At 38.6% G+C, this 15,031-nt stretch overlaps 1 protein-coding gene across 1 annotated transcript in view; it reads right to left on the reverse strand.

The window, feature by feature from the left end:
- Positions 1-15,031, reverse strand: part of KMO (kynurenine 3-monooxygenase) — a 68,014-nt gene that overhangs the window by 14,168 nt on the left and 38,815 nt on the right. Inside the window, 5 exon segments of the mRNA XM_061160264.1 lie at positions 3,589-3,646; positions 9,814-9,961; positions 11,924-12,045; positions 13,452-13,523; positions 14,615-14,780. Of these exon segments, the coding sequence (XP_061016247.1) occupies positions 3,589-3,646; positions 9,814-9,961; positions 11,924-12,045; positions 13,452-13,523; positions 14,615-14,780 (566 nt within the window).

The following is a 15,031-nucleotide window of genomic DNA, read 5'->3' on the forward strand; positions in this document are numbered from 1 at the left end:
CTTCCAAACTCATTCCACGAGGCCACCATCACCCTCATCACCACCACCTTTTAATTTAAAGAAATTAAAAGAAAAATACTGAAATCAGACAAAGACAACACACAAAAAGAAAACTACAGGCCAATATCACTGATGAACATACATAAAAAAAATCCTCAACAAAATTTTAGCAAACAGAATTTAGCAACACATCAAAAAGCTCATACACCATGATCAAGTTGGGTTTATTCCAGGGATGCAAGGATTCTTCAATATATGCAAATCAATCCATGTGGTATACCATGTTAACAAATTGAAAGATAAAAACTATATGATAATCTCAAGAGATGCAGAAGAAAGACTTTGACAAAATTCAGCATGCATTTCTGATTAAAACTCTTCAAAAAATGCGCATAGAAGCAACCTACTACTCAACATAGTAAAGGCCATATATGATAAATCTACAGCAAAAATTATTCTCAATGGTGAAAAACTGAAAGCATTTCCCCTAAGATCAGGAACAAGACAAGGGTGTCCACTCTCACTGCTATTATTCAACATAGTTCTGGAAGTCGTAGCTACCTCCATCAGAGAAGAAAAAGAAATAAAAGGAATTCAGATTGGAAAAGAAGTAAAGCTCTCACTGTTTGCAGATGACATGATGCTGTACACAGAAAACCCTAAAGATAGTATCAGAAAATTACTAGAGCTAATCAGTGAATTTAGCAAAGTTGCAGGATACAAAATCAACACACAGAAATCATTTATGTTTCTATATACTAACAATGAAAAATCAGAAAGAGAAATTAAGGAATCAACCCCATTCACCACTGCAACTTAAAGAATTAAATATCTAGGAATAAACTTACCTAAGGAGACAAAAGAACTGTACACAGAAAATTATAAGACACTAATGAAAGAAATAAAAGGGGACATATACAGATGCAGAGATATTCCATGTTCCTGGGTAGGAAGAATAAATATTGTGAAAATGATGATACCACCAAATTCAATCTACAGATTCAATCTGATTCCTACCAAATTACCAATGACATTTTTCACCAAACTAGAACAAAAAATTTCACAATTCATATGGAAACACAAAAAACCCTGAATAGCCAAAGCAGTCTTGAGAAAAAAGAATGGAGCTGGAGGAATCAACCTTCCTGACTTCAGATTATACTGCAAAGCTACCATCATCAAGACAGTATGGTACTGGCACAAAAACAGAAACATAGATCAATGGAACAAGATATAAAAGCAAGAAATAAACCCATGCACCTGTGGGTACCTTATTTTTGACAAAGGAGGCAAGAATATACAATGGGGCAAAGACAGCCTCTTCAGTAAATGGTTCTGGGAAAACTGGACAGATACATGTAAAAGAATGAAATTAGGAAACTTCCTAACACCAAACACAAAGGTAAACTCAAAATGGATTAAAGACCTAAATGTAAGACCAGAAACTACAGAACTCTTAGAGGAAAACATAGGCAGAACACCTGATGATATAAATCAAAGCAAGATCCTCTATGACCCACCTTCTAGAGTAGTGGAAATTAAAAAAAAAAAGTAAACAAGTGGGACCTGATTAAACTTCAAGGCTTTTGCAAAGCAAAGGAAACCATAAGCAAGGTGAAAAGATAACCCTCCAAATGAGAGAAAATAATAAATAGCAAATGAAACAACTGACAAAGGATTAATTTCCAAAATATACAAGCAACTCATACAACTCAATGCCAGAAAAACAAACAACCCAATCAAAAAGTGGGAGAAAGACCTAAACAGACATTTTTCCAAAGAAGACATATAGATGACAAACAAACACATGAAAAGATGCTCAACATCACTTACTATTAGATAAATGCAAAGCAAAGCTACAATGAGGTATCACATCACTCCAGTCAGAATGGCCATCATCAAAGTCTACAAACATTAAATGCTGGAGAGGGTGTGGAGAAAAGAGAATACTTTTGCACTGTTGGTGGGAATGTAAATTGATACAGGCACTATGGAAGACAGTATGGAGATTGCTTTAAAAAAACTAGGAGAAAACCACCTTATGATCCAGCAATCCCACCCCTAGGCAAATACCCTGAGGAAACCAAAATCGGAAAAGACACATGTATCCCATTGTTCAGTGCAGCACCATTTACAATAGCCAGAACATGGAAGCAACCTAGATGTCCATTGACAGATGAATGGATAAAGAACTTGTGGTACATATACACAATGGGGTATTACTCAGTCATAAAAAGGAACATATTTGAGTCAGTTCTGATGAGGTGGATGAACCTGGAACCTATTATACAGAGTGAAGTGAGTCAGAAAGGGAAATAAATATCGTATTCTAACATATACACAGAATCTAGAAAAATGGTACTGAAGAATTTATTAACAGGACAGCAGTGGAGAAACAGACATGGAGAATAGACTTATGGACATGGGGAGAGGGGAGGAGAGGGTGAGATGTATGGAAAGAATAACATGGAAACTTACATTATCATATATAAAATAGACAGCCAGTGGGAATTTGCCGTGTGGCTCAGGAAACTCAAACAGGGGCTCTGTATCAACCCAGAGGGGTGGAATGGGGAGGGAGATGGGAGGGAGGCCCAAAAGGGAGGGGAGATATGTATACCTATGGCTGATTCATGCTGAGGTTTGACAGAAAACAACAGAGTTCTGTAAAGCAACGATCCTCTAATAAAAAAAGAAATTAAAAGAAAAAAGGCTAGAATATGGGTGTGGTTAAAAATGGTTCTCTAAGTAGTCTCTTATCTGCCACAGGTTTAATTTCAGAGGTGACCTTTGAGAGCACGTGAAGCTGAAAAGCAGTAAAAGTTATCCAGTTCTATTGTTTTTAATTTCTTTTACAGATGAAAATTATGTACATTTAACTTATTTTCAGAGTTATATATAAAAATTTAAAACTTCAATACTTGTAAAATTATTTGTGAAATTCATTTTAATCAAAAGGCAAATGGAAGTATTGTATGCAAACTTTGACAAAGCAAAAAACAAAAAAATACTGGAGCTTCCAAAGGTGTTCTGAGGGCAAGTTGTAGGGGATATAGGCATGGGCATTAACTAGACTGAGAGGGAGATAAGGGTGTGTGTGTGTGTGCTAGGTAGTTTCAGTTGTGTGTGACCCCATGGACAGTAGCCTTGCCAGGCTCTTCTCTCCATAGAGCTCTCCAGGCAAGAATGCTGGAGTGAGTAGCCATTCCCTTCTCCAGGATCTTCCTGACCCAGGGATCAAACCAGGGTCTCCTGCATTGCAGGTGGATTTTTTGCCATCTGAGCCATCAGGGAAGCCCAGAAAGGAGTATACCTTCACCAAACTTTGGTACTCAGAGCTTTTTTTCTTGGTACAGACCTCCATGTAAAAACTTAAAAGAAAAAAAAAAAACTTAAAAGAAACTATCTTTTCCTCTCTGGGTGTTTCTTGTCTGCAATGAGCAACAACAGTGGCATAGAGCATTAAAAGAAAAAATTATAATTCTGATTAGGGAATCTAATTCATGATTTGAAATCTTCCACGATCAGAAATAGGTGTACAATTAATCAGCAAGACTAATCCATGTCCCATTGAGAAACTTTACTTACTAAGGTCATTATTGAATTTATCCATTAATTCATCAAATACCAAGCAGTCTTCAAAGCCCTAAAACAAGAAAAAATGGGAAAAAATAAACTGGAAATAATAAATGCTTCTTTTAGCAATTTTGAATAGAATTTTCACTGGTGGGATAACTCACAGGATATTTGTATGCTAAACTAGTATGTAACAGCTGAATAATCACACTTGGTATTGAATTCTGATTAAAAATGCCATTAACTGCATGTTTGATGGTTTTGTCTTTGCCCAATTTATTCATTTATATATATCAGTTCAGTTCAGTTCAGTCTCTCAGTCATGTCTGACTCTTTGTGACCCCATGGACTGCAGCATGCCAGGCCTCCCTGTTCATCACCAACACTCAGAGTTTACTCAAACTCACTCCCATCGAGCCGGTGATGCCATCCAACCATCTCATCCTCTGTAGTCCTCGTCTCCTCCTGCCTTCAATCTTTCCCAGTACCAGGGTCTTTTCCAATGAGTCAGTTTTTCGCCTCCAGTGGCCAAAGTACTGGAACTTCAGCTTCAGCATCAGTCCTTCCAATGAATATTCAGGACTGATTTCCTTTAGGATGAACTGGATGGATCTCCTTGCTGTCCAAGGGACTCTCAAGAGTCTTCTCCAACACCACAGCTCAAAAACATCAATTCTTCAGCTCTCAGCTTTCTTTATAGTCCTACTCTCAGATCCATACATGACTGCTGGAAAAACCATAGCTTTGATTAGACGGACCTTTGTTCGTAAAGTAATGTCTCTGCTTTTTTAGAAAGTTGTCTAGGTTGGTCATAGCTTTTCTTCCAAGTAGCAAGTGTCTTTTAAAATCATGACTGCAGTCACTATCTTCAGTGATTTTGGAGTCCAAAAAAACAGTCTCTCACTCTTTCTCCATTTATTTGCCATGAAGTGATGGGACTGGATGCCATGATCTTAGTTTACTGAATGTTGAGTTTTAAGCCAACTTTTTCACTCTCCTCTTTCATTTTCATCAACAGGCTCTTTAGTTCTTCTTTGCTTTCTGCCATAAGGGTGGTATCATCTGCATATCTGAGGTTATTGATATTTCTCCTGGCAATCTTGATTTCAGCTTGTGCTTCATTCAGCCCAGCATTTCTCATGATGTACTCTGCATATAAGTTAAATAAGCAGGGTGACAATATACAGCCTTGACATACTCCTTTCCCAACTTGGAACCATGTTGTTTCATGTCCAGTTCTAACTCTTTCTTCTTGACCTGCATACAGATTTCTCAAGAGGCAGGTCAGGTGGTCTGGTATTCCCATCTCTTTAAGAATTTTCCACAGTTTATTGTGATCCACACAGTCAAAGGCTTTGGCATAATCAATAAAGCAGAAGTAGATGTTTTCTGGAACTCTTTTGCTTTTTCAAAGATCCAGCAGATGTTGGCAATTTGATTTCTGGTTCCTCTGCCTTTTCTAAATCCAGTTGGAAGTTCATGGTTCACGTACTGTTGAAGCCTGGCTTGGAGGATTTTTAGCATTACTTTGCTAGCATGTGAGATGAGTGCAATTGTGTGGTAGTATATGTAGATATAGATATAAATTTAGAATATCAAAATTTTAGATTAACTTGTAATTTTGACAATTCTATTGCTTCTTAAAGAAGCAAAAACAATTATATTGTTCTACCATGAGCATTAGAATAATATTTAAACTATTTAGGGAATTAAGATTCACATTTAGAGCAATTTAATGACAGCATAGAACTTGCATATGAACTCATTTCCCATAAGTCAAAATTAAAGTAAATTTCTAATCAACAAATCCACAAAATTAGTAAGGTACTCTGCTAAGTGCAGTAGGGAGAAGAAAATAGAAAGCTATGTTTCCTGCATTCTAGGAAATCAAACTATGGTTTTAAGATCATATAGAAATATGTAAAGGTTAAGAAATAAAATATTTCTATATTAGTTATGCATATCAGTATTATACCTGAGGCAAATAAATTTGTCGATTATATAGGCTGTTAATGCTATAGGAATATAGAGATAAGAGATATAATATAGTGATGAGATAATACTCTTAAATTCTTTAATTAATTCATTTATTCCTGGAGAATTCCTATGAGATAGGTCCTATTAAAATCTGAACTTTGGGGGGAGGGAGGCTCAAGAAGAAAGGAATATGTATGTAATTATGGCTGATTAGAAGCAATTATTGCCCCCCCCAAAAAAACTTGTTTAAAAAAAAAACAAGAAATAATAAAGCAAAAAGTATTAAAAATAAAAGTTCTGAATTTTACAGATAAGAAGTAAAATTAGTTGTGTGGGAACATATTCTAATAATCATGAAGCTAGGCTTTGAACAAAGGAGTTCTAATGCCAGAGTCCACACATGTATCCGAGCTAAAATTGATGTGTTTTTTAATTTTAAAAAAGTTGGAGTATAGCTGACTTACAATATTTTATTTGTTTCAGATATACAACTTAGTGATTTGATATTTTTATAGATTATATCCATACAAAGTTATAAAATATAGGCTATATACTATGTACTATATACTATGTACTGTATATTACAGTTTGTACAGTTTGTATCCCCTTTTTCTTTCTTGCCTCTCCCACTCCCCTTCTACCCACTGGTAACCACTAGTTTGTTCTCTGTATCTGTGAATCTGTTTGTTTTGTCATATTCGTTTATTTGCTTTATATTTTAGATTCCACATATAAATGAAAACAAACAGAATTTGTCTTTCTTTGTCTGACTTATTTCACTAACCATAATACTATACAGGTTCATCCATGTTGTTGCAAGTGGCAAATTTTCGTTCTCTCTTATGGTTGGCAGGTCAGGAAGCAAGAATTAGAACTGGACATGGAACAACAGACTGGTTCCAAATAGGAAAAGGAGTATGTCAAGGCTGTATATTGTCACCCTGCTTATTTAACTTATATGCAGGGTACACCATGAGAAACGCTGGGCTGGAGGAGGCACAAGCTGGAATCAAGATTGCCGGGAGAAATATCAATAACCTCAGATATGCAGATGACACCACCCTTATGGCAGAAAGTGAAGATGAACTAAAAAGCCTCTTGATGAAAGTGAAAGAGGAGAGCGAAAAAGTTGGCTTAAAACTCAACATTCAGAAAACTAAGATCATGGCATCCAGTCCCATCACTTCATGGGAAATAGATGGGGAGACAGTGGAAACAGTGGCTGACTTTATGTTTTGGGGCTCCAAAATCACTGCAGATGGTGACTGCAGCCATGAAATTAAAAGATGCTTACTCCTTGGAAGGAAAGTTATGACCAACCTAATTAGCATATTAAAAAGCAGAGCCATTACTTCGCCAACAAAGGTCCATCTGGTCAAGGCTATGGTTTTTCCAGTGGTCATGTATGGATGTGAGAGTTGGACTGTGAAGAAAGCTGAGCCTTGAAAAATTGATATTTTTGAACTGTGGTGTTGGAGAAGACTCTTGAGAGTCCCTTGGACAGCAAGGAGATCCAACCAGTCCATCCTAAAGGAGATCAGTCCTGGGTGTTCATTGGAAGGACTGATGCTGAAGCTGAAACTCCAGTACTTTGGCCACCTGATGCGAAGAGCTGACTCATTGGAAAAGACCCTGATGCTTGGAGGGATCGGGGGCAGGAGGAGAAGGGGACAACAGAGGATGAGATGGCTGGATGGCATCACCGACTCGACGGACATGGGTTTGAGTAAATTCCGGGAGTTGGTGATGGACAGGGAGGCCTAGCACGCTGTGATTCATGGGGTTGCAAAGAGTCGGACATGCCTGAGTGACTGAACTGAACTGAAGTGAACTGAATACTCCATCGTATATACATACCACTACTTTTTTATCCATTCATTTGTTAATGGATACTTTGATTGTTTCCACATCTTGGCTACTGTAAATAATGCTGCTATGAACATGGGGTGGCATATATCTTTTCGAAGTAGCATTTTCATTTTCTTTGGATATATACCATTTTCATTTTCTTTGGATATATATACTGGAACGTGTGGTAGTTCAGGTTTTAATGTTTTGAGGAACCTCCATACTGTTTGCCATAGTAGTTGCACCAATTTACATTCCCACAAACAGGGTACTAGAATTCCCTTTTCTCTATATCCTTGACACACATGTTTGTTGTTGTCTTTTTAATGATAGCCATTCTAGCAAATATGAGGTGATATCTCATGGTGGTTTTGATTTGCATTTCCCTAATGCAAATGTGATGATGAACATTTTTTCATATGCCTGTGGCTATCTGTATGCCTTCTCTGGAAAAATTCCTATTCAGTTCTTCTGCCCACTTTTGAGATCCAGTTGTTTGTTTCCTTGACATTGAGTTATATGAGTTTAATATATTTTTGGATATCAACCCTTTATCAGACATTACATTTGCAAAGACCAAGTTATTCAAATGCAGCTAATTTTGTTCTTTTTGGATTTGATTAAGGTCTCCCATTCAGTAGGTTGCATTTTCCATTTGTTGACGGTTTCCTACAATTTTGTTTAACTTTCTCTTGTTGTTGTTCAGTCGTGTTTCACTCTTTGCGACCCCATGGACTGTAACAATATCCTTCCCTGTCTTTCACTATCTCCCGGAGTTTGCTCAAACTCATGTCCATTGAGTTGATGATGCCATCCAATTATCTCATCCTCTGTCGCCCACTTCTCCTCCCACCCTCAATCTGTCTGAGGATCAGGGTCTTTTCCAATGAGTCAGTTCTTCACATCAGGTGGCCAAAGTATCGGAACTTCAATTTCAACATCAGTCCTTCCAATGAATATTCAGGGTTGATTTTCTTTAGAATTGACTGGTTGGATCTCCTTGTTGTCCCAGGGACTCTCAAGAGTCTTCTCCAGCTTTCACCATCTCTATGAAATTATGTGAAAGTTACATGTCCTGGTCTTGAAGGTATGTTCTGTGATGTCCTATTCAGTCTGCATGTGCCTAGTGACTTTGGTGGGAGAGTATATCTAAAGTGAGCATGGGCCATACTTTCCCCTTGGGTGTGCTGGCCACCACCTCCTTGGTGAGAGACAGGACTGGTTTCAGAGGGACTAAAGCCAGATTCAGGTGCAGCCAGGGCTTCTCCTTGGCTCAATGGCAGTCACTGCCCAAGGGAGGAAGTAAGCTCAGGGTCCTCCTACTCTAACTTGATCCCACCTCCCATTATGTTTTGTAAAACAAAATATTTACCACTAATTAGATGAGAATATAATTGATTACATTCACAAGTTATTTATTCTTGGAATATATTCCATAAACCAAAGCAATATAAGACTATGGTTATAAAACTATAATATTAGTAATCAAACACACATGCGCATAAAATGATTGTTTGTCTAGACAATTATTTTGGAATTCCTTAAAATTAACATTCAACATTTGAACAGTATTCCTTTTCTGATACATTGTTCTAGCCAGAATGGTAAAATTTCCATGAAAGCAATAGTATTCAACGTCTAGTCCGTTTTATCATTTTATTTAACTCTATTAATTGTGTTTTCCTTTCCTGTGGGATGAAAAAGCATAAGAAGAAAGAAAAGATAATTTGGGATATTTTTCTGTCTTCTTTTTTAATTTTTGGCTGCACCTCATGGTTTGTGGGACCTTAGTTCTTGGACCAGGGATCAAGCCCATGCCCCCTCTGCATTGGAAGGTGGAGTCTTAACCACTGGACCATCAGGGATGCCCCTGGGATATTTTTCTTTTTTGATACTAACATTATAATTTCAAGAAAAAAAATATACTTTAAAAATGAAGTCTTGGAGACTTCCGTGGTCCAGTGGCTAAGACTCCATGCTCCCAACGTGCTCCCAGGCTTGGGTTCGATCCCTGTTTAGGAAACTAGATCTCACATGCCATGCCGTGACTGAGAATTTGCATTTCACAACTAAGACCTGGCACAGCCAAAGAAATAAATACTTTTAAAAATTAAGCCTTGAATTTCTGACAGTCAAGTTCCTAAATTTCAAATTATCAATACATTTTCTAACTGAACAGAAAACTATCTTATGCTTTATGCTTTTTTATGCATTAAATGTCTGGATCAAGAATCCAAGAATTGACTACACACAGAGATCAATCTAGTTAAATAGCTGGTGGGGTTGTTGAATTGATTGCTTTCACAGAGATTATGTGGGGATAGTTTTAACCTTTTCTTTTTTCCTTAAGCTATTTTAGTTGAGATGGGCCCAGAAAAGTTTGAGGGACTTACCTACTGAAAAAGAACTTACCGCATTCATTCCTTGCCCAAAAAAGGGCACTATGGCATGGGCAGCATCTCCCATCAACAAACAGTGTGATTTAAAGTGAAAAGCAGAGCACTTAACGGATATCATGGCCTGGGCGGGCAACAGAAAGAAATCTTGTACCAGGGCTTGCCTTCGGAAGAAAACAACCAAAATGTAAAAATGTTAAGCTGGGTATTAAATACTGCATAATTCTCTCAGATTTACTGGCTTTGTCAACATAATATTTCATTGAAATATACATGAGAATGCCAGGAAGAAGACAGGAGCGAGAGAGCTGAAGTTTCTTCTAGTCCCCAAATTCCATTGTTCTAACTACATTCTTAATTTGAAACAATGTTAATCATCCAAAAAGAACAAGAGTAGCTGAATTTGAATAATTTGAAATATGCCTGTGTTATATGTCAGGAACCTTTCGTTATCTAGCACATAAATCACACAATTTTCAGCTACGTTGGTATGTTTCAGGTTTCCTTGGAAAAAAATGAGATGCAGTTGTGTATTTCATTAACACCCAACAAACCAAAATTAAGTTAAGTGAGTCCATGTGTATCTGTAAATGAACAATTGGAATCAAGCTAGTATCACTCAAGCATCTACAGAGGTTTTGTGGGCGCTACAGGTAGAGAAGTACTAACTACATTTATCATGTGCACTTGCTCAGCCATGTCTGACTCTTTGTGACTCTATGGACTGTAGCCTGCCAGACTCTTCTGTCTGTGGAATTTTCCAGGCAAGAATACTGGAGTGGGTTGCCATTTCCTCCTCCAGGGGATCTTCCCGACCCAGTGATTAAACCCATGTCTCTTGCATCTCCTGCATTGATAGGTGGATTCCTTACCACTGAGCCATCTGGGAATCCTGTGTACATACACTAGATGACCTTACATCTAGTGAGAGAGCCAAGAAATAGCCACAGAACAAGTTCCAAAAGTATCTAAGGGCTAAATTTTGGCATGCAGAGATTTCCCTTCAATGCCAGAGAAGGAGAAACCAACATAGCAATGGAATTGATATGCAGAAAAGGATGAGAACTGACAATTTTCAAAAGATCTGCTATGACTTGGCAGTGGGATATCCCTTTTACATAATTAACTCATTTAATTTTCAAAATTGCCCTAAAAGTAAGGTATCCTGATGTCTATTTTAGTGATGAAAAATCTGAGCCCCAAGGAAGTCAGGGACAAGAGTAGTGTTAAAACCTTGCTCTTTCTGCAGCATTGTGCTGCCTTCATGAAGATGTCAGTGGAGGTGGAATGTGAGTTAGGTTCTAGGACAGAGGGACAGGAGAGAGAGGCACTGAGTGAGACCAAATGACAAGGTCCATGTGGTGGTGATGTTGAAATGGGCCAGAGGAGCTAAGACTCAGAAACCAGGCAGCTGGGACAATTAGCTATCAGTTTGGGAACATTTATACATGCCTGGCCCTGTGCTGAATGGTTTATAGGCATTATTCCCTTTACTCCGCACAACAACCCTTTGGGGCAGGTACAACCATCATCAGCATTTTACCGTGAAGGGTATGAGACATAGGAACACTTATATAGTTAGCAACTGGTGGACCTGAGACTTGAGGGTCCATCATACAGATTTGTGTTCCCACCAGCAGGAGGGAGCACAGCCAAGCTCTGTGTTCACACCGAGACCTATGGGGCCCGGGCACCTGCACAGAGAACATAAAAGGCCCATGGACACTGGCGGCTTGTCTTTCCCAGAGAAACTGGCCAGGCCTGGGTTTTTTCAGAATTCCTGTTTGCAGCATAAGATCCTCTTGGACTTTTGCTGTAATCTAGGTTTCCCATCCAGGTTACTGCATGTTCGGGAAGATCCCCTGGAGGAGGGCATGGCAACCCACTCCAGTATTCTCGCCTGGAGAAACCCTGTGGAGAGAGGAGCCTGGCGGGCCACAGTCAATGGGATCGCAGAATCAGACATGACAGAAGTGAATTAGCACACATGCAGGCTTCCTGCCCAGGTCACTGCATTACAGGTCATTTTTAACAAAAGCTGAAATAAGGTGCGTTAGTCTTTATCTGAATTTTGAATACTTCAAACCAAGGGGGCAAAAGGCACAATTGGACATCTTGAAACTTACTTTCCAATTAGAGGGATGGAATCCGGAAAGTACTTCTGGAAGAAGTCCAGCACATCACTACCAGTTAGCAGTTTTTCAAACTCTTCAAAAGGCATGAACAAAGTACACGTGAAAGATTTGTTCTGTGATGAGAAGAGGAACAGTGTGTGAGAGATTGGGGGTCAGGCGATGCTGCCCTAAGATAGATCCCTCAATCTCAGAGTGCTTGCTGCGGCTCAGGGGACTCTGGGAGGAGTGTCCAAGCAGACAGGAAAGGCACCCTCACTTCCTTCCCTCACTCCCCAGGAAAAGCTCGGTCCGGGGTCCCCAGGTGCACCCCTGCTTCTTGGTTATTAGGAAACTTTCTATACTGTAAACTCCAGATATTTTCACCAAGCAAACACTGCACTCCTTATACTATTAATAGGTGCATTGGATTTGAATTCTCCTCTTTTTTTTCTTTACTGTTATTCCATTTAAGACTCTATGACATTAGGGCCTTGGACCCCAGGATTCTTGACAAGAGAAAGAAAAAAAAAAGGGTAAATAAAAGACCAACCAGAGAAATATAAATAGGTATATATGTCTATATTATATATAGAGATTGTTGTTGCTTAGTCACTAAGTCATGTCCAAGTCTTTAGTGACCCCATGGACTATAGCCTGCCAGGTTCCTCTGTCCATGAGATTTCCCAGGCAAGAATACTGGAGTGGATTGCCATTTCCTTCCCCAGGGGATCTTCCTGACCCAGGGATTGAATTCGCATCTCTTGCACTGCAGTTGGATTCTTCACCACTGAGCCACATGGGAATCTCTATATATGTATATATTCTGTTCAGTTCAGTTCAGTTCAGTTCAGTCACTCAGTCATGTCCAACTTGTTGCAACCCCATGAACCTCAGCACACCAGGCCTCCCTGTCCATCACCAACTCCCGGAGTCCAACCAAACCCATGTCCATTGAGTTGGTGATGCCATCCAACCATCTCATCCTCTGTTGTCCCCTTTTCCTCCAGCCTTCAATCTTTCCCAGCATCAGGGTCTTTTCCAATGAGTCACCTCTTCATATCAGGTGGCCAAAGTATTGGAGTTTCAGCTTCAACATCAGTCCTTCCAATGAACACCCAGGACTGATAGCAAAAAAGTCTCTAAGGTCTAATGAAAGAACAGCCATGCTCCTTTTTGATAATGAATATTCAAATGCCCTACAGACCTTAAAGGATGAGAAATACTTCCTAATATATAACCTAAATATCTTTGGCTTTATTTGGGGGCAGTTTCCTCCTGCACTGCCTTGGGGGAGGTGGAGGTCAGGTACCACCACACACAGCCCCCCATTAGTCATTTATATATGTTAAATATCCTTTCCAAAGTAAATAACTTGTATTCCTTCAGGTTTTTCTTCAATATCCCCAAAGTTTCAGATATAATTATTAAACAGACTAGACAATGATGAAGTTGACTACATACAGGCATATAGCATATAAAAGTAAGTAACGAAAAACAATCATATAGGCAAAATGACAGTTAATAAAAAATTTTACACTACCGTGTTAGGAAGTGCAATCATCATAAAGGTATCTCTAGGCCAAATATGTAGATAATTAGGTTCCATGGCATACTGCAGGGGAAAATATATATATATAATTAGTGAATTAATGCAGCTCATCTGCATTAACAAATAAGGCACAATGACTCTGTTTATGTTATACTTGTTTCCACAGCAATTTAGATCACTGCAAGTCTCTCCAAACATAAAGTTTAAGCAAAGACAGTTTGCTTGCTGTGAAAAAATTGCTTAAAGATGAGCTCCCACTTAATTCCCCGGGTGTTAGAAGTGTTAGTCATTCAGTCATGTCAGACTCTTTGCGACCTCATAGACTGTAGCCCACCAGGCTCCTCTGTCCATAGAATTGTCTTGTCAAGGATACTGGAGTGGGTTGTCATTTCCTCCTCCAGAGGATCTTCCCCACCCAGGGATCAAACCCGTATCTCCTGCATTGGCAGATTCTTTACCACTGAGTCACCTGGGAAGCCCATAAAAGTGGTATATAATACTGCTATCCCAAACAGACTAAACGTTTGAATTTCAAATAGGATAGGTTAAATCAGTACCTTAAAATGTATGTTTTACATGCAAATCAAGTATTTAACTAATGCTGTGTACCTTTTATTACTTATAAGCCAAGACCCTGATTTCTTCTGTTGGTATTTTAAATTTCCTCAACACACAATACACATACTACGTATTTGCCTCCGGCCATGTATGGTTTAATACAGACTCCAGGAAATAAGAAACATGCAATGCAAGTCTCTTTGCAACAACTCAGTGTTCACTTTATTTAATAACTTTTTTTATTTAATCATGAGTATAAGAACTCTGGACTGTCACTACACAAAGTTAATTCCCAACTTGTTTTTTTTTTTTAATTTTTTCCCAAGATATAATAGAAAAAGCTAGTTGTAATTTCTTTCCTTTCTTCCATATTCAAGAAAACATATTGAGAGATAAGGGAGTGAGAGTGATATTATTAAAAGGACACCTGTACATCCAATTTATTATGCATTATTGAATACATAGTACTTTGGCAGACCTTAAAACGGATCAAGACATGCTGCTGAGAACAAATGCACTGGAATACACTTCTCTACTAATATGGGGCATGGGAGGGGGAGAGTTGTAGGAAGGAGAAAAGAAAGGGAAGGACTTACATCCCCATTCTTAGGTGGAATACTCAGCTCCATGTACCCATGAGGAATGTATTGTTGACTGTAATCAAAGCGGGGTTTCTTCATGAGGTGAGTTCTAACAGTGGAAAAGGCTCCATCACATCCTACAATGAGGTCACAGGTGACATCTTTGGGAACTTTGTCCTGTCTGAAAAATAAAATAAACCATAAAAAAAAAAAAAGTCTAGTGGTGAAAATGATGAAGTACCTCTGTTGGGTATAAAAAGTAGTGACTTAATAATGGGGCCACTCCTCACTTTTACATATCTGATTTAGAGCTTTGAGTCGATAGCTATAAAACGAAGACAACACTTGTCCCAGTCATGGGTTTGCTTATAAGAATGAGGGTAACACAGAGTCATACTGATTCCTAAAGACATGCTAGGCCACAGAAGCCTA

This window comes from Dama dama, chromosome 14, assembly GCF_033118175.1.
Source record: "Dama dama isolate Ldn47 chromosome 14, ASM3311817v1, whole genome shotgun sequence".
Lineage (NCBI taxonomy): Eukaryota > Metazoa > Chordata > Mammalia > Artiodactyla > Cervidae > Dama > Dama dama.